The sequence below is a fragment of the Euprymna scolopes genome, chromosome 16 (assembly GCF_053919585.1).
Source record: "Euprymna scolopes isolate OS-2025 chromosome 16, ASM5391958v1, whole genome shotgun sequence".
Taxonomy (NCBI): domain Eukaryota; kingdom Metazoa; phylum Mollusca; class Cephalopoda; order Sepiida; family Sepiolidae; genus Euprymna; species Euprymna scolopes.
Genome location: NC_136497.1, coordinates 131,255,340 through 131,277,064, shown reverse-complemented (window position 1 = coordinate 131,277,064; position 21,725 = coordinate 131,255,340). Strand labels below are relative to the sequence as shown.

General features: G+C 35.2%; 1 protein-coding gene across 3 annotated transcripts in view; it reads right to left on the bottom strand.

Annotated features, from left to right (window-relative positions):
- The window catches only part of LOC145296089 (lipid droplet-associated hydrolase-like), a 99,553-nt gene that overhangs the window by 19,456 nt on the left and 58,372 nt on the right, over positions 1-21,725 (bottom strand). The window contains exon 4 of one of the 3 annotated variants that reach the window (XM_080142229.1): positions 8,254-8,937. The exons of the other annotated variants lie outside the window; for them this stretch is intronic. Coding sequence (XP_079998355.1) covers positions 8,270-8,937 — 668 coding nt within the window. The 3' untranslated portion in view covers positions 8,254-8,269. Of the gene's footprint in view, positions 1-8,253; positions 8,938-21,725 lie in introns of those variants that run through there. 3 annotated transcript variants of the gene reach the window in all.

Below are 21,725 nucleotides of genomic sequence, written 5' to 3'. Positions count from 1 at the left end.
TGCCATTCAGAAATAATGTTTTCTTGGATACGATATTCCATTTATACTATTAATGTCGACCACAGAAAAACCAAATACAGTAGAAGCGCGAGGATACCATTTTTTCAGGTTATGATGTGAAATACAATGTTTTTCCAGACCCTAGTTACGGTATTTGTCCCGCCTTACAGTGTTATATGTATTTTTTTTTTACATTTTCACCCCAAACAAGGCACATTGCCACTTTGGTGTAGGGGGCTACTATCAGGGGCAACAACTACTGGAGTACTATGTAGGGATTTGGGCAGCAAGATGTCAGTTCACGTTGCACTTGAACTTCTGCATGTCAGTACAGTTCGGGAAGCAGGGACCTGGAATGGAATTCCAAAGTCTAGCGGTTCTAGGGAAGAAACTACTGGAGTAGAAAGATCTTTTACATCTAGGGATCTCTACAGTGTGGGGGTGGGATTTTGCAGCCTGTCAGGTCTGTCGAGGGTGTCCACGTCGTGGGGGCACAAGTGCTTGCAGTTCATCAGAGTATTCACCATTAAAATACTTGTAGAACAGGCAGAGGGATGCAATGTTTCGTTGATGGGACAGAGGCTGAAGCTTAGATGCCAGTTCAGGGCCTATCAGATTTGCGACTCATTATTTATAATGTTATTTGATTATATACATGTGTATTATATACTGTACTGTATTTTGTTACTAATTTTTTAATGCCGTATCGCGGGGTTCTACTACATATGAACAAAGCAGGCAACTAAGCTCTAAAGAAACATACACTTGATAAAAATCTAGGTTTACAATCACATTACTGGAAAAAATTTTTTATCTCTATTTTGTTTATTTATAGAGTTTTGAGCCATTAATGACACTTTAAAGACGGCATGTTCTTGATGGTCATGTTTCCTTTTTAACTGCTACTCAATTGTACTAATATTTCAAACTGAATAAAATCTTTAAAATACGTTAAAATACAAAACTTATCCCGCCAGGTAGAGGAGTAACTTATCTGGTCTTTGGTTACATTTTATTTGTTATATATATATATTTTTTTCCTTTCTTTCCCCGTTTGTTGTACATGACATCACAGTCATCAAGTCTTTGTCACATACTTTAGAACAAAACTCTACCTAAGGGTTATATTGTTAGATAATTAACATTGTTAAAAGTTAATTAGTTATTATCGATCTATCTGTCTACCTATCTATGATTATTAATTTATTTATTGTGGACTATTATTCTCATCTTTATTGGTTGTTGTTTCACGATATTTCGGCCAACTATTCCTCTGGCCTTGGTCAGGTGGTAACCGCGACAGATAGGAACTTCAAATCTCCTAACTGCATTCTCAGCAATCACTGCCATCTGTAGTGAGACGACAACAACTACGGATGGCAGTAATTGCTGAGAATACAGTTAGGAGATTCGAGGTTCCTATCCGTCGCAGTTACCACCTGACGAAGGCCAGAGGAATAGTTGGCCGAAACATCGTGAAACAACAACTAATAAAGATGAGAATAATAGTCCGACCATGGAAGATTAGATAATAAATAAACGTGGATTTATAAGATAAAAAAAATCCAACTTTGCACGCTCTTCGGAGCCCGTGGCGCAGTTGATAGAGACGTTGAATCTCTATGGTTCCAGATGAGCATTGTCTAAAGATAGCGGTTTCAATCCTACCCAAAGCCAGCCACAGGCTTACTTGGCCAAAACATGGTGAGACGACAACTACGGATGGCAGTGATTGCTGAGAATGCAGTTAGGAGATTCAAAGTTCCTATCCGTCGTGGTTATCACCCAACGAAGGCCAGAGGAATAGTTGGCTGAAACGTTGTGAAACAACAACCAATAAAGATGAGAATAATAGTCCGCAATAAATAAATTAATATAAATAATACTCATCTCAATAATGAATTCCAATTAAAAAAAAAATACTATCTATGATTGTTGAGCTGGATTAAATCCGACGATATGAAATAGAATGGAAGTGGAAGGACCTGAATACTCAATGTTCCGCCCGATTTATGAGGGCTTTTTCGTAAATCGGGCGAAACGTTGAGTATTCAGGTCCTCCCATCTCCATTCTATTTCATCTATCTATTCAATAAAATAGTTTATATTGGAAGTTATTTATTGTTTATAGAATAAAGTGTAGCAATGGGTTTTAGCTGAAGATGTTTATATAAGTTAGCTAGGTTAAATATAAACAAAATAACATTGAACAGGCGTACGTGACACAGGAGGTCACGTCGAGATGTGTCTTTTAATTGGTTACATCACCGGAACTGAGATCAAGAGGTCAGGAATTTTAGTCAGTTGGAGAGTTGGAGTTAGTCGCGAGAGTGACTAGATGTACTTGAAGCTAGGAAGCGAGGCTGAGAAGAATAAACATTTAGACAAGAAATGTAGACTCTTTTGAAGATCATTTGAGACAGCTGAAATAAATTTATATTTTAAAAACATAAAGTGTTGTTCTGTGGTTTCACAAAAGAAGGAAGAACAGATCTCTCAATTCGATGTGGCTGGTCATTTCATGGTTCGTCACGGAACTAAGCAGGAAGATAGAAAAACTCTTGAAGAAAAAAGGTATGAAGCATATATTATTCTTCTTATATATGAACTGTGAAATATACTCGTTTATACATCGATATCTCTAGCTCTGGCTAAACAACATACATACAATTTATACGTTTAATACGGATGTTATAAAAAAATATCTCCGCACCTCACCACTCAATATGTAATATATGACTGTTATAATATCTCTCTCAATACAATTGTTTTGAGTATCGCCTATACAACAATATTAGAATGAGACTCGACCTATTATACAATGCTAGGCGAATTCACCAACCAAAGAAGACAATAAGTGCTTCTTTTGTTTGTAAGAATGACATCATTTATTGCTGGCTATGAGAAATAGCAAGAACGCTTTGTATGAGCATAAAACTATTAACTATAGAAAAAAATTATAACTTTACAAAAACAATATTGTAAATAATGCAAGGCAGTTCTTGATACCCAGGAGAGATAACTCTAGTCTTTTAGAGTATTTCCTTTTCTGCTTATAACAGTGCTATTTATTATAATGTAACCTAACAATCCATTCATCCACGTAAATAAACAAATTCACCAACAGAAGAAAACAGTAAGTGATTGTTGTGCTCGTGAGAATGATGTTATTCGTTGTTGGTTATGAGAAATAGCAGGAACACTTTGTACGAGCATGAAACTACAAGGTGTCCCCATAAAACCACCATTTCTATAAATATAAAAGCGAAAATGTATGTATGTATGTATGTATGTATGTATGTGTGTGTGTTCGCTTTTTCTGTGTCTCTACAAAAGGCTTCTTTCAGAGAAGCGGTCGGTTGGTTCACAACTTTTTAAAACTTTTTATATCACATATAAATCATAATATCTCACAGTTAACAACGAAGCTCGCCTGTCTATTTAATTTGCTCAATTTCGGGAAGATAAATATTCAATATTTGTCGCTCGCCGCATGTAGGTTAGTCTTTTTCCTATAACATCTTGGGGGAGAGGAAAAAAGCGTTCAGCAGTAAACGAAATCCCGCAGTCAAACTGACCTCATTAACTCATTAAAACGAGCACCTGCTAAATCCAAGTAATTAAATAAATTCAAACATGTTTCCGTAAGCATGTCGCGGTGGGGCAATGGTTAACGTCGCACATTTTTTTTTTTTCACAACTTTGCCTCAACGGTTCGGGTTCAATCCTGATACTTACTTTTTTTTTTAACCCCCCCCCCCAAACACCCGGAGAACGCCGGGTACCCCTCGCTAGTATAATATAAATCTCACCTGTCTGTTTAAATGTATATATGTATGTCTGCCTATAACTTTCGACAGAGGCACTGGATTTTCGTGAGATCAGTATTGTTTTGTAAGCTCAACCCTTCGGACGACAAATAACAAAAAATTGATCAAAAACATTAATTCCTTCACCCTTAACTGGGCACTTTCTACAAGGAGGGGGTCGCTTTTTTGCTGATATTTTCGAAAGTCATCCCCTTTTTCGATTTAGCCTTAATTTAAACCTTCGCCACTTCCGGTTTGGCAATGGGCACAATGGCAAAGATGTCACTTTTTTTCACATTCTTTTCCTCCTTTGCAGTACGGGTTCGAGCCTGCCTGCCTACTACCACTTTTTTTTGCTCAACACACATTTCCACACACCCAGGCAACACCAGGCTAGTTTTAAATAAATAAAGTCTGCCATCTTGATTCGTCTGTCTATCCAGAGAAGATAACCCAGGCCTTTTAGAGTTATTTCCCTTTATTTCTGCTTATAACAGTGCTGATTTAATTATCCTATTTTTCGGCACACATCTCCAGCTGATAGCTTCAAAACTTTAAGACTTACATTGCACATTCATCAGATTGTTTTTTTTTTATATCATTTCTCTCCATGCAACACATGTCCTCAATTCTCACTGGCCAATTTTCACTTCCATACATGATAGTACTTTTTCATGGAAATCGCTCCAGACAAGGCATGTTGCCACCTGAGCTAAAAAAAAAAAAATTTTTTAAATAAAAAAGATGAAAAACAAAATAGAAAACAAAATTTTAAAAAATTTTAATTTAAAAAAATTTTAAATAAAAATTTTTTTTAAAAAATACTCAAAAAGGTAAAATAATAGCCAACAGTAAGTGTCAGATGCATAGATTCCAACACAGAAAACAGCAATTTTTCCTCCTTTGTCAGAAGCATCACTTATGGAATGCGAGGACTAAAGAACAAAATAAGAGAAACAAGAGGTACGAGGCTGCATACACACGCATGATAGACTTTTTTCATAATCTACATTGGTAACATAGTAATAGCAAAAGTTTTCGTATATCTCACTACTGATGCAATTCTCTATCTATATAAAAGCCAAGTACATCCAAGGATGGAATACTGCTGCCATATCTGGGCAGGAGCTGCTAAAAACAGCCTATCCTGCCTTGACAGAGTACAAAATAGACTTTGTGGCTTAGTGGGGGATGCCCTTTTCTCTACCCTGCAACCTCTCTCCCACAGAAGAGATGTTGCGAGCCTATCCTTGTTTTATCGTTATTTCCATGGCAGGTGCTCGTCTGAACTCCAATCTCTGATCCCCCCTCGCAAATCTTTCACGAAAAACACCCATCTAGCTGAATCCACTGTGAAAAATTTCCCCCACTCTTTATCTGTGCCTAAATCAAAACGTGGATTCCATGAACAACGCTTCTTTCTTAGAACAGCACGCCTGTGGAACTCTGTTCTGTCTGTTCTGTCTGCCTGCTTCCCACCTGACTACAACTTGGATGTCTTCAAGTCCTACGTTAACAAATTCCTAATGAACCGCCCCCTTAAGTAAACACTTCATCAAATCTCCACACTAACCTAATGTACTTGCAATAACCCTTATCCCTGAGTGGCTTCCGGGCCTTGATAAGTGGTGACCACCGTGTAAAAAAAAAAAAAAAAAAAAAAAGAAAACTCAGTATTTATTAATATTTCATTCCTATCACAGGAAAATGCGACACAAAGCCAATGCCTTAAAGGTGGTGCACTCTGGCCTCTTAAAAATTGCTTCTTGATCGGCATTCACCAGTGGCAGCGACCAAGGCAGTTAGCAATTAACTAATTCCTTCCTAAAATAGGGAGGGTGGACCTTTTAAAAATATCCAGGATATCCACAGATAAAAAGCTATAGAAATTGTCCAGTTTTTTGTCAATCTGATTGCCGAGCCCAGATCACCGACTGAAATCTTTATCCAACTCCCTGATCTTACTCCATCCGTTCTTAACTCTTGCTAGCACACTAACACCTGCTCCACCCTCTGCTCCAATGGTAACAAAACATATCGACAACCTCGATAAACTCACCATCCAAATATATTTTCTCCACATCGGAGTTCTCATCCATCGTTGAATTTATAATCTTTTCATTATTTTTTTTGCTTTCAATTTGTAGCTGGAATCTACAATGATTCCAAATATATAATCTTCTCAGACTCTCAATATCTACTCTAAAAGAATTTAAAAAGAAGATAGAAAATCCTCTAATTGCAAAATTACTCATCAAGCCAATGCAACTGCAACAGTTCAAAATAAAATCATTATCGAGCTATACCAACATCAAAGTAAATGAATTAGCCGATTCAATGACAAAAAAACGACTTAACCATCCCAACTGATTTGAATTTTAAAATCCCCTACTCAAACTTTAAAAGACTGGTCATCCAGTCAGAGATTATCTGGGAAATGAAGTTGGGGACGAGACATCAGCACCAGTTTTTCCTCCAATCAGAATGTGAACTCATTGTTAGCTATAATTGTTAATCTATGGGAGTTGATGATTGTTTAGTGGTTAACAACACAGACTGATTATTTGGTTGTTCCAAGTTCAAATCCAACTCATTCTACAAAAAAAAAAAAAAAACAACTTTCATGTGGCCTCTATTGTAAGTATTCAATATTTTTCTAGAAATGATTCTGACTAGAAAAAATATTGAGGAAACCAATGCCAACAACAGAATCTTCGGGATCATATGATATGATGATGGCTTAAGATGTTGGCAACCTTCATGTGATCCCTCCCATAATCTGATGTCTTTCTATGAAGGATTCCGACTAGAAAAATATCGGGAAAACCAATGCTAACAATAGATTCTTCAGATTCATATGATGATGAAGAGTCCAGTCTATTTTGTTGATGCATCATGTTTGATTCCCATCGACACTTTATTCAATATTAATTAAAAAGAAAAAGAAATGAAGGAACACAATTCAATTAATATCGAAACCGAATTTTATGCAATAAAAGAAAAACAATTCAAAAAGAAAATTGTGCGTTTTTTTTCTGCGTTAAAGGTTAATAAACATTTTGTTTCATGGATTTTAAAGACTAAAATTTGTTTATTGTTTACTAAACAAATTGCATTTTACAAAATGAAAATGGAAAATGATTCAATTTATACTGAAACTAAATTTTATCTATAAATATAAAAGCGAAAATGTATGTATGTATGTATGTGTGTTCGCTTTTTCTGTGTGTCTACAAAAGGCTTCTTTCAGAGAAGCGGTCGGTCGGTTAACAACTTTTTAAAACTTTTTATATCACATATAAATCGTAATATCTCACAGTTAACAACGAAGCTCGCCTGTCTATTTAATTTGCTCGATTTCGGGAAGATAAATATTCAATATTTGTCGCTCGCCGCATGTGGGTTAGTCTTTTTCCTATAACATCTTGGGGGAGAGGAAAAAAGCGTTCAGCAGTAAATGAAATCCCGCAGTCAAACTGACCTCATTAAAACGAGCACCTGCTAAATCCAACTAATTAAATAAATTCAAACGTGTTTCTGTAAGCATGTCGCGGTGGGGCAATGGTTAACGTTGCACTTTTTTTTTTTTTCACAACTTTGCCTCAATGGTTCGGGTTCGATCCTCATACTTACTTTTTATTTTAACCCCCCCCCCCAAACACCCAGGCAACGCCGGGTACCCCTCGCTAGTTTAAACATGAAAGAAAACACATAAGAAACATAACATGCACAGTTACATAATTGAAGTGTGTTTATATATTTTGTTTATATATTTTATGTTTTTCTAAATAAATTGGATAAGAAATAATTTATTTGTTAGAATTTTAAGTTTTCGTTTTTTTCTTCTTTAATCCATTTTTGGTACGCTATCATATGATTGGGGTCATAACATATTTTATAAATTTATTTACTATCGAGTCTTGTATATGCAGAAAAGCAAAAAGGAAATAAAACAAAAAAAATTGCAGAAATGCAATCAGTTTCAGTGGTTTTAATTCTTTTTTTTTAATATACAATAAGTGGAATTCAAAACAATTTATTAGCAGAAGAATAAAAAATTAAATATAAATCGAGAAAAAGAAAAAAATGAATCGAGAAAAAGAAAAAAAATATGAATCGAGAAAAAAAAAATATGAATCGAGAAAAAAAAAATATGAATCAAGAAAAAAAAAATATGAATCGAGAAAAAAAAAATATGAATCGAGAAAAAAAAAATATGAATCGAGAAAAAAAAAATATGAATCGAGAAAAAAAAAATATGAATCGAGAAAAAAAAAATATGAATCGAGAAGAAAAATGTATATATGAATTGGAAAAAATATAGGAATTAGAAAGAAAAATATGAATTAGAAATAAAAATTAAAATATGAATGAAAAAAATTAATCAAAATATAAATAAAAAAAAAAAATTTGTGAATTGTCCTTTTTTATTTCCAATCAAAGTCTGGGACTTTTTCTTACTAATTGACTTTTTTCTTGAGCCAATCCGTCAAGATCCGAGCCATCTGATCACTTGAAGTCATCACAAAAGCATGCTCCATTTGATTCTGGCAAACGCGGATGTCTGCGTATGGAAACCGTCTCTTCATATCACGACAATAGTCGAGTGGACACCATGTATCTTTTTCACCATAGTAAAAACTTATCTTATGTATGTGATCACTTAGCGTTTGTCGGTCAAGCTCAGTGACGGTCTTCATCTCCTCGGAGGCCATGGCAGTGATATTATCTATGCACTTGAGATCAAAGATATTCATCGAGGCATCATAGACGCACTTTGGGTATACATCTGTACCTCTTAAATACCAGAGAAGGATTCTGTATTTTGCATCGGACGAGAGGAATGAGAGGAAATAGACGAACATAAGCGTGACCCAGCGGAAGAACTTCAGAAGAGGGGTCATTATTTGACCTTTTGGGGAGACAGCCATTCGCTCAATCGTGGGGAAAAGAAAGAAGCTATGTCGGACGTTTTCAGAGGTAAGGCCTTTCAGCATTTTCAAAATCATATAACAACCGATCGAGTGACCTATTAAGACAAGTGAAGTGTGGCTGGGAACGAAGCGACGTATGAACATAAGCTTGTGATCTATTTGATCTTGCAAGGAGAAAATGCCAGCCGAAGATCCTGAAAGACAAAATAAGCTGGGTGAAAATCCACCAAAAATAAAATAGCAAAAGAAGCAGAAGTGAAAAACAAAAAAAAAAAAACAGAAAACATTTTTTTCCAGTATTCCCCTATACTAAAAAAACAAAACAAAAATAAATCGGTGTGATGTATATACCAGTCATAACAGGAAAATATAAATCACGTAAATTGAAAAAGTTTGATTTTAAAATAAGAAAAACAATTTTAGAGCATCAGAGAAATGATCGTGTCACTGCCATTTTGAAAAAAAAATGTAAAGAAACAAAGGGAGATAACTCAAAAATTCATATTTATTTTGTAATGCCTATGAATTCATATTAATTGCTTTAAAATGGTTTTCCTTATGAAAATAAAACTACTTGATCAATTTACATGATTTTTGGAATATGATATTTTTGTTTCATTACGTGCATACATAAGATTTTTTTTTTACATAGGCATCACCACTTATCAAGGCCAAGAGGCCACTCAAGGATAAGGGTTAAAGAGTGTACAGTAGAAATTGGACAATATAGTAATCGTTAGTAATGGAAATTCAGTAAATTTGTTAACAAGTGGAACGCCTAATCAAGAACTTGTTTACGTTAGACTTGAACGCAACCATATTGTAGTCAGCTGGAAAGCAGGAAAACGGAAGACAATTCCACAGGCGTGCAGTTCTAAGAAACAAGCTTTGTTCATGGAATCTACGTTTAGGTTTAGGCACAGATAAAGAGTGGAGGGAATTATTGATTGTGTTTTCAGCTAGACAAGTGTTTCTTGTGAAAGTTTGGCGAGGGGGGACCCTAATTTAAAATAACGACAAAGCAGAGACAAACTTGCAACATCTCTTCTGTGAGATAGAGTAGAGGTTGTAGGGAAGAGAAAAGGACATTTCCTATGAGGCTACGAAGTCTATTTTGAATTCTATCAAGGCAGGACAAGTCCTTTCTAGCAGCTCCTGCCCAGATGTGGCAACAGTATTCCATCTTTGGACATATCTGGCTCTTATATAGATAGAGAATTGCATCAGCAATGAGATATTTATTGGATCGATAGAAGGATCCCACCATTTTTCCAGCAGCTTGGCAACAGATTTGATGTACGTGTTCCATTTAAAATCAGGAGTAAAGGTCAAGCCCAGAAGCTTGTCAAAACTTGAGGCCTCTTCAAGATGAGAGCCATTCATTTCAACTGATGCCAGATGGGGATTAGAATGTTGATGATGTAAAGAGAGAAGCTTAGTTTTAGATGCATTAAAAGTAACCAGCCACTCCTTTCCCCATTGTACCATGTGCTCAAGATCAGAGGAAAGAGAATCGGAGAGAACTTGGTCGTTTACTGACTTAGATGTGCTACCATAGATGATAGTGTCATCAGCATAAATGTCTACAAATGATGTAAGGATGTGATTTGGAAGATCATTAATGTAGATCAGGAAAAGAGTTGGGCCCAGGATGGACCCCTGAGGGACTCCAGCATTAATACTGTGAGCTTCTGATTTTTGCCCATCAACTACTACTCCTATGAACCTGTCAGAAAGAAATGATTTAATAATTGAGAAGACATTTCCGGCTATACCATAGCTAGAGATCTTGTGAAGTAAACCTTCATGCCATACCCTATCAAAGGCCTTAGATATGTCAAGAGCAATTGCCCTAGAAAGGTTGCCTCCGTCGAGAGATTCGCTAATCCTATGAGATATAACTGTAAGGACATCTGCTGTAGATCTAATCTAGCAGAACGGAAACCATATTGCGTGTCACTAAGAAGGTTATTTTTGCTGAGGTGGTTGACTACTTCTCTATTTAACACAACTTACAATTCTTAAATACAGGGCATACTGATAAGATTTTCCAGGGTGATGGGAAGCAATTCTCCTTAAGACAACCTTTAAACAGTTTTGTAAGTGTGGGCGCTAGTCCTGGTTGAAGTTTTTTGAGTACTATAATTGGAATACCGTCAGGGCTGGTTGCTTTACTGGAATCAAGGATTTTGATTAGTTTGGCAACATCACGTACAGATATATGTATATCACATAGCGTGTTTTCTGATACAGGAGGAAATATTGGGGGTTGGCGGCCTTGGTCGCAAAGGGTAGAACTAGCTGCAAAGTTCTTGGCAAAGACTTTGGCTTTGTCTGATGCTGACGAGATTACCTCAGGTCCATTGATGATAGTTGGGATGGAGCACACGTTTCTGTTCAGGATTCTGTTTGCTATTTGCCAAAACTGGTGGAAACCAAGCCGCTGCTCAGCTACTTTGGACTTGATGGACTGAGCATACAACTCTCTTGCGTTCTTTATTACTTTCTTACAATGGTTGCTGGCAGTCTTGAAAGTGGCTTTAGTTTCCATACATCTATTACGTTGGAAGCAGTGGAAAAAGTGATTTCTGTGCGCAATGGCAGCAGCACTATATGGAGAGAACCATGGCTGGCTGTTAGGTTTTTGCTGGAACTTTTTTGAGGGTATGAAACGGTCTATACCTACAATTAACTATTCTGTCAGGACTGATACTATAGAGGACACATACTTTTTAAACATGGAACACAGAGGTAGATCCGATATAAATGTACGGAAGCTATCCCAGTCAGCCATAGTGTATCGATATACTGTACGATGGAGAGGTACGTCTGGGGACTTATTATATTTCATTTTTATCTTAATTGATACAACAGAGTGGTCAGAAGATCCAAGAGGAGACAGAACAAAAACTGAACATAGTTCAGGGCAAGTTGTGAGAAAAAGGTCTAGTAGACTCACATACTGCCCGTCATTGTCGGGCACATGGTGGGTTCGTGAACAATCTGAGTGAGGTCATAAGCAATGGAGAAATCATGATAAACCTCCCCTCATCATCGGTCTTGTTTGAGTGAGTCAACAATTCCACATTGTGAACATTGAAGTCTCCACATACGTGAATTTTAGCTGAAGGATAAGCAGATAGGACTTGGTCAATTTTCTCCGATATGCTTTTAAAGATAGTAACTCCGCTGCTGTGGGGGTGATAGAGAGTAAATATAAATGCAGTAGTGTGAGCTAGTGCAACCCGGAAGCACATATAGGGTAGGTTAGGATCTTCTCTGGAGATGTCCCTACCACATGGAAAGCCAACTTTAATATAGGCACATATTCCATGCCCATGGCGATCTTGAGAGTTTAGATTTAGAAGTTAAGTTAGAGTATCCTTTAATTACGAACTCATCTAGGGAAATAATCTGTCCAATGCCAGCGTCGCTTAAAAATAAAAGGTCAGGTTTAGTGTCCTGCAATTGGGTTTCAACCTCTGGAAGGTTAGAACATAGACCCCTGATGTTGGAGAAGGGGACATCGTAGTGGGGGTCTGCGTTGGAAGTTGGAGATCCGGGTTTAATCGTGTATTTTTTCTTGATTTTTTTTTTTTTAATATAGGGGCAATTCTGGACAAGAACCAAAAATTTTTTAAGATAAAACAAAAGTTGAAAAGACAGCCAAGAGCACTCTGAGAGCATAAACTCCCAAAACACAATAATGAATCAACTTTGAAATATTCCCTTCCAATTTTTAACAATTTAGTAGTATCGTCCTTGATCTTTGCCCTTGAGAACAAGATATATATAATTTACTACCTAGCTCTACTCGCATATTGGACATTATTGAATTAAGTACTGAAAAATCTACACATAATATCTCTGGATGCATGAAATATACATAAAACTAACGAGAGCGGGGGGGGGGCGTCTGGCTTTGCCTGGGCATAAAATACTCTTAAATATGATATTTTAATTTGTCCAGATTTCATATATATTATTATAGAGTCGTGATTTCAAAAGTAAAGAAAAAAAAGTATTTAGGTACCATCAGCTAGAATCAAAACCAAAATTGTAGCAAAGCTGGTGACGTTACCACTGTACCAACGTGACACGCATATGAACTGATTAAAAATAAACTAAGATGAATGTACAAAATGTATAATGATTTTTTAAATTTTGACCACTTAAAAACTATTTTAATCGACTAAAGACCTAGAAAAGAACGGTCCATAAAAAATCCAATCATTTGCAACTTTTAGTTTCAGAGGAGATAGAGTTTGAAAATATGGAGACAGACATATAGCCTTTTATATATTAGATTATAAAGATAAACATGATCTTTATATTAGAAGATATGAAGATAATAGAAAGCTCAATGTACAGATTATATTGTCTTGAGAAAACAAGTGATGCGTGGAAAAAAAATAAAACTCTAGAAGTCTCCAGAGCACTACTGCAAGCACTAATTAAAATTAAGGATGCCTCCAGAGCACTACTGCAAGCACTAATTAAAATTAAGGATGCCTCCAGAGCACTACTGCAAGCACTAATTAAAATTAAGGATGCCTCCAGAGCACTACTGCAAGCACTAATTAAAATTAAGGATGCCCCCAGAGCACTACTGCAAGCACTAATTAAAATTAAGGATGCCTCCAGAGCACTACTGCAAGCACTAATTAAAATTAAGGATGCCTCCAGAGTACTACTGCAAGCACTAATTAAAATTAAGGAGGCTCCCAGAGCACTAATAAAATCAATTTTCTAACCTCACCCATATTTGTTTTATTAGATATTAAAATATGTCCTTAAATAAAGTACACACCTTGCCTATATCATCTTCGGCCAGATATTTTTAGGCTCATCTCTATATAAATAAAATGAACTCATTTTTTCCTGTCTCATTTTGACATCAATAGGATTAAAAATCAAGATATTTCATGCAAATATAATATGCACAAACGGCAGAACAATATCTGAGGTGTGTTATAGGCTTATTATTTCTCAAATTCCTCGATAATCTTAGATTTCTATACTTTTTCTGCTGAGAAGTCACGGCCAAAATCGGTTAAGATCAATGGAAGTGGTAAAATATTTTCTCTCTAATAAATTCCTCCTCCCCCTGCCACCACTTAACACCGTGTGGGGATCGTTCACAAGGAACAGTTGAGAAGAGAACACCGGTTTGGCTTCATAGTTCTTTCATGTGAAGTTATTTAAAATCACTAAACTAAGCTGCAGTGCTCTGTGGCGTAGTGGTTAGCGTGCTGGATAATTCACGTTATATTTTCACGTTCGCGCCGACCTACCGTAGTCGTTTTTTTTTGTTTGTTTTTTTCCCTAAACAACTGGAATGGACTTTTCTTGGTGGCCAAACTGTTAACGTTGCAGATGGTTTTTTTTGTTTTTTTTTTTCACACTTTATTTTCCTACTTTTACTCATGACTCCGGGTTTGATCCTTCCTACTTACCTACCATAACATTTTTTAAAACTCCCCCCCCCCCGTCCTGGAAACAAACACTTGGACAACGCCGGGTACCCCCGCTAGTTTAAAATATGACATCATAACATGAAAATTTGAGACAATGATATCGTGACAACCAAATTCAGGATTTTAGTCTAATGATAGATAGATAGATATACACATACAAAAAATTCATAATGATCGGTGAATTAGTTTACACGCGAATCCTATCCATACAAGTATATAAACAAATGATTATAATATAATAAGTAATTTTTGCTGGCTAAAAAAATAAATCGAAAGTGTGTCCAAGTACACTACATATCAAATATTCAGAAGTTTGGGAGAAACTTTTTGCACACACACTGACAAGGTCACTTTATATATATATATATATATATATATATATATATATATATATATTAGTGTTGGAACAATTAATCGGAATCGGAAAAATCGGAATATTTGAGGGTATCGGAAAAATTTGTACCGATTTTCCGATGCCAAATCAATTCTTTTGTCTTTTTTGTTTAATTTTGTTTAAAGTAAAATCTTCTATTGCTGGTAATAATGATAAAATGATAAATATTTATTCATTTTAAACAACCATTGAAGCTAAAATCGATAGATCTTCCCTCACGAGGAAAATATCTGCACATTTAGCATATGTGTTTTTACAGTAATCCTAGAAAAACACAGTTCCATAGTTAAAAAATTTAGAGATTTATAAAAAATTGGAATCGGTAATTATATCGGAATCGGGAAAAATATTGGAATCGTCCCATCACTTTATATATACAGGGTGTTTCAAAAGTCTTGGGAACATTATGAGTTATTAAAAATCGTTATATTCCCAAGACTTTTGAAACACCCTGTATATATATATATATATATATATATATTATTTTTTTTTTTTTTTACTATAATAATTAAATACCTACAGACACTAGTGTTTCATCCTTTCGGGATTCTTCAGTGCAGGGTCACGATTACTACCAGTCGAACGATTCGAACGCCGCGACACGAGACATCTCTGGCTCGATTAGCGGAGGCCGTATCCATTCGGCTACCATTAACCGTGTGAAATAGTGTTGAATTTTAAACATTCATTACGTCAGACAGACAGTGATCAAATCGTTATACGATGATCTAAGCATACACACCCACCCACATATTAGCAGGCCACCCAGCGTTGCCTGATCATAAAATATGCATAACTATTATATTTATTTAATGCAGAATTCTTATGTATTATAAAACAGAAGTACCATGACATTAAATTAAAAAAAAATGAAGTAAAAAAGTAAAAATGGAAAGAAAACCCAGACATGTGCATGCGAGTATTCTGTTTTTTTTAAACAGTTCACTTCTTGTAAGTAAAAAAAAAAAAAAGAAACACTCAAGCTGAGATTGAAACTAAAACCTGAAGACAGTGAGTCAAGTATGATAACCATTAGGCCAGTTTGACGCAATCTTTGAAAAGTGTTTTCAAACCTACTTATTCTTAACATGTGAATGATTTACACATGCATGAAACAGTTGACAAATAGATAAAAATTTGATCACCGGTACGCCCCACCCCAGGTACCAATTTTTCAATTTTGACACCTTAGTAGCCCTTTTTCTGGATGAAAACTGATTTAAAAGTTTTCCACATGTCTGAATACTCTATATACCAAATTTCAAGTCTGTAGAACAAAAATTTGTTGAGTATATAGGTTGAGAAGTGTCCTCACACACACATTCTCACTTATGGATATATAGATTAGAAATTGCAGCTTGATCATATAAACTGGCATATCTTTGGGAACACAACGACAGAGATATCACTTCCCATTGAGCCGACTACCTGCAACGTGTCAACCATATTTCAGCTGTTCCTGTCAACAAGGTAATCTGGTAGATTCAAAAGAATTGTCCACAGAACATTGTAAAGTATTACACAACGTTACGCGGAGGGAGGGGGTAACATCACTTACCAATCCCCAATCTTTAGGTCGGGGTATTTGAATGTAGGAATAAGTATTTTAGTGCCATTTAATGCATCATTTTTTTTTTATGAGTAATAATTTTACAATTTCTTCCAAAATGTTCTGGATTTTATGTTTCAATTGGAGATCAAATGATTTGTGCAGAGATCAACATCTACATAACTGCCAGTACTACAGAGAGAGACATCACTACTCAATGAGTAAACTACTTATGTGTCAACAAGAGACTCGGCTGTTTTTAACAACAAAGATTACAATCAATCTTGTGGGGAATTGAAGAAACCGTGTACACTATTGGAAATTTGTCAATGTTAAGTTGGGTTTTAATGCTGTGAAGAGTTGCCTCCCTTTGTCTGTTTTGTGTTGCCATGTGATTTAAGTGTTACGTGACTCGGGGTTATCCCTCTTTGACTGTTCATAAGAACTCGTGTATCACGTGTGCTTCTCTCTTTGTGTGTGTCATCATATGACTAAACAGACGTGTCTTTTGCATCTGTGTGTAAAGGTTAAAACATGTTACGTTGTTGATTGATTTGTTTCCTTTTGTCAACCGTTGATATAACTTCCCGTATGAAGATTATTTAAGGAAGAAAGGTATGTTTTCTTTATTAACTTCATAACTAGTGAGGGAGGGAGGGAGGGAGGTGTGTTCGGCTTTACCTGGGTCTAAAATATGCTTAAATATAATATTTTAATTTGTCCAGATTTTGTATATATTATTATAGAGTCAGGTTTCAAAAAGTTAAAAAAAAAAAAAAGTACTTAGATGCCATCAGCTAGAATTGAAACCAAAACTGTAGCATTCAAAGCTGGTGACATTACCACTATACCAACGTGACACACATATAAACTGAATAAAAATTAAAAAATAAACTAAGACAAATGTAGAAAATGTTTAACAATTTTTTTAAAATTTTAACCCCTTTTTGACCCATTAAAAACAATTTTAACCAGTTAATGACCCATAAAAAAATCCAATCATTTGACCCATTTTTGCCCCATTAAAAACAATTTTAACCAGTTAATGACCCATAAAAAATCCAATCATTTGACCCATTTTTGCCCCCTTAAAAACAATTTTAACCAGTTAATGACCCATAAAAAATCCAATCATTTGACCCATTTTTGACCCATTAAAAACAATTTTAACCAGTTAATGACCCATAAAAAATCCAATCATTTGACCCATTTTTGCCCCCTTAAAAACAATTTTAACCAGTTAATGACCCATAAAAAATCCAATCATTTGACCCATTTTTGACCCATTAAAAACAATTTTAACCAGTTAATGACCCATAAAAAATCCAATCATTTGACCCATTTTTGACCCCTTAAAAACAATTTTAACCAGTTAATGACCCATAAAAAATCCAATCATTTGACCCATTTTTGACCCCTTAAAAACAATTTTAACCAGTTAATGACCCATAAAAAATCCAATCATTTGACCCATTTTTGACCCATTAAAAACAATTTTAATCAGTTAATGACCCATAAAAAAATCCAATCATTTGACCCATTTTTGACCCATTAAAAACAATTTTAACCAGTTAATGACCCATAAAAAAATCCAATCATTTGACCCATTTTTGACCCCTTAAAAACAATTTTAACCAGTTAATGACCCATAAAAAAATCCAATCATTTGACCCATTTTTGACCCATTAAAAACAATTTTAACCAGTTAATGACCCATAAAAAAATCCAATCATTTGACCCATTTTTGACCCCTTAAAAACAATTTTAACCAGTTAATGACCCATAAAAAATCCAATCATTTGACCCATTTTTGACCCATTAAAAACAATTTTAACCAGTTAATGACCCATAAAAAAATCCAATCATTTGACCCATTTTTGACCCCTTAAAAACAATTTTAACCAGTTAATGACCCATAAAAGAATGACCCATAAAAAATCCAATCATTTGACCCATTTTTGACCTCTTAAAAACTATTTTAACCGGTTAAAAACCCATAAAAGATTGGCCCATAGAAAATCCAATCATCTGAGGCCCTTAGTGCGACTCTGCGACTTAGTTTTGGAGGAGATAGAGTTTTAAAATATGGAGACAGACAGACATATAGCCGTTTATATATCAGATTAACTAACAAAACTTATTAATTAACCTCCAAAAGGCTAATATAAGACTTCAGCCCATCCTTACGTTGTCAGACAGATATATGCAGTCTCATGACTGATTTATGTACTTGTATTTGTTTCATGTTTGACATTTTAAGACCGGTCAATTATGAATATTTAAAATGGGCAATTTAGCCATACAAATAAACCAAGTATCGATTGAACAATTAATTATTTATTGACTTGCTGATAAAAGAAATTGCTATGAACACATGAAAGTCTTTTACATTAAATGAGTTTAGAAGAGCAAAACGCAGAATATTTCAATATTTTCTTTATTTCAAATACATGCACATAGGGTAATAGTTGTTTTTTAGTATTATTCTGACTTATTGTTCTCATTTTTCACAATGTTTCGGTCGATGTAACCTCCAACCTTCTTTAGGTGTATCTTGTCGAACTCAGGAATTTTTCTTTTGAACTTGACAATCTGCACAAAAATTTCTAACAGAACCCATGTCCTCTAGAAGAATGTAATTTCTAACTGAATTTTATCAAGTACTTTATTCACTATACCACAGGTTTTGTAGCCGACAATAAAATACAACTGTGAATTACTTAGGACTGATCGAACAAGAGCATACTACCTCTGTGATTTAAATAAAGGGTTCTGTTCGAAATTTCATGTAGAATCTCAGAGTTTGACAGAAAGGTTCCTCCCCCCCCAGAGTTCGACAGAAAGGCCCTCCCCCCAAGTTCGACAGAAAGGTTCCCCCCAGAGTTCGACAAGATACACCTGAAGACAATTAGTGATTACTTTGGCCAAATAAGACTTAATAATAAGCTAAATAATACAAATTATCAATCGTTACCTCAAAAATTCTGAAACATTTTTTATTGTTATTTTAGACGTAAGAATATTTTGTAACTTTTTGAAACATACTCCTCCAATCCCCAAAGTCATATACCTAGCCATGCTGAAATCCCATGATCATAAAAAAGTATTGTTTTTTTTTTACAACACACACACACACACACACACTTGCTGAAAAAGTGGATCTCTTTACTACGATCAGAAGAGGGTAATGATGATGTTCGTCCATCACTTGCGAAGATGACTGATCATCCATTATTTTGTGGATTCAAAAGATGGCTGATCATCCATTATTTTGTGGATTCAAAGATGGCTCGTTAGACTGATTCGAGTTTTGAAGTATTTCCTGCATGTTGGACATCAGTAATAGAATTCTGTATCTAATATCACGATTTCCCTTGCGTTCTTCATTGCATGCGGATTCAGCAATTGTAGCCCCGTTGTGAGTTGCGGCACACAAGGAACATCTGTCTTGGGTTAGTTTATCCCATGAGTTAGAATACAAACCGAACTGTTTGAGGGAGACCTTCAGATTGTCTTCAAACCATTTTCACTGACCTCCTGTGGGTCTTTTTTCTTTTGACAATTTGCCATGATCAGGAGAAGGTGATAATAGTTGCACAAGATCAAGGATTTATGACTAGGGCTATGACAACACGATCAAGGATTTATGACTAGGGCTATGACAACAGCACATTCTTTTCCTTGTTTCATTTTCAGGTATATATCCATGGATATCTTATATGGTTTTTTGTAGAATGGTGTGATTCTCAGTTGATTAATTGTGTCTGACTGTGTCGGATATATACTTGAGAGTAAAACAATGAAAAGAATATGCTGTTGTCATAGCCCTATTTATGACCAATGATTTTGAGTCATACACCATCCACTATGACTACGCAATTCCTACAGCTATGTACCTAGAAAACGGAGATATTAAATCTGACATAATAATATGGGACAAGAAGGAGAAAGGAGCAACCTTAGAAGTTAGTGTCCCCAATAATCTTGGTTAAACAGTGCTGAGAGGGAAAATGATAATGAAAAAAAATTATAACAAAAAATGATAACAAAAAAAAATGATAACGAAAAAAATGATAACAAAAAATGATAAAAAAAAATGATAACGAAAAAAATGATAACAAAAAAAAATGATAAAAAAATGATAACAAAAAAATGATAATGAAAAAAATGTCTGAACCAATTCACAATTTGAAAGTCAAAAAAAGAAAAAAAAAAAAAGAAAAGAAAATGTTACATTTTCATAACAGGAGAAAAATCTTTATGATGTATGAACTCATCTCATAAAGATGTCATATTCCAAAAATCACATAATTGATCAAATAGTTGTTCTTTTTTAACAAGAAAATCAAATTTTATAGGGAAACAAAAAAGAGGTCATGAATTTAAATTTGCAAAAATACAAGGGTAACATTGCAATTTAATGAACATTGAGACGATCTGACTCAATGGAGTGTGTAAATATCTCCACGACTGGATAGAGGTCCTAAGTAATTCGCAAGAAGTGTATATTTCAGTCACCCACAATGAGGATTGAACATTCAACCTTCAAGAGAATATCACTTACACAATCGATTGCGGACCCGTGGCGCAGTGGTTAGAGTACTGGAAAAAATCAATTAACTCTAGAATCAAAACAATGAAAAGAATATGCTGTTGTCCTAGCCCTAGTTATCACCTTCCATCCTCATGTTAAATAAACAAGATCTCCCGATCACCGAAGAGGCAATGTTAAAAAAAATTAAACCAAATCAAAATAAATGATGTCGTTTTGGGTCATACATGAAACTAAAATATACCTTCTTGGTCTTCTTGTTAAAATCCAAGGATAGTATCTGTTCTGTCTAAAGATGGTATAATGATATCGTGGGGTTTCCGTTCGCGTTGAGCAATCATACAATGGAAATATGTCAGACTTCTATAAGGATATTGGAGATAAACCGTAATAACCAGATATATTCTGACAGTATATTAAGCAGATTACTTAGATAAATACTTTTACAGTTTTAACAAAAGAGCTACGATAATATCGTGGGGTCTCCATTCAAAACTGGTAGTAGCTAGTCGAGTGTTTGTTGTAAATGTTTTGACAGTGAGAGGGTCATAATCTGAAGTTCAGTCTATCACCTGCCATAAAAATAATGAAAGAGATAGACTTGCATCAAGGAGGAGAAAAGGACATCGCCCACTAGATTTCGAATCCTGTGTCGTAGCTTGTCAAGGCAAGAAAGGTTTCAACCCCTGGCTAGGGATGGGTGCTAGTCTAGCCGCACTGATGAGCTGTGATACAGTGAAAAAGTAGTGTACGTGGATGAAACCACTACCAGTAATTTCCCCCACTCTTTATCTGCACCTAAACCTAAACGTAGATTCCATGAACAAAGATTGTTTCTTAAAACTGCACACTTGTGGAACTCTGTTCCGTTTGCCTGCTTTCCAACTGACTACAATAGGGTTGTCTTCCAGTCCAACTTAAATTCCTGATGAGCCGTCCCCTTAAGTAATCCAATTTACTAAATTTCCATTACTAACGATTACTACGATATTATCCCTTTGACCAATGTA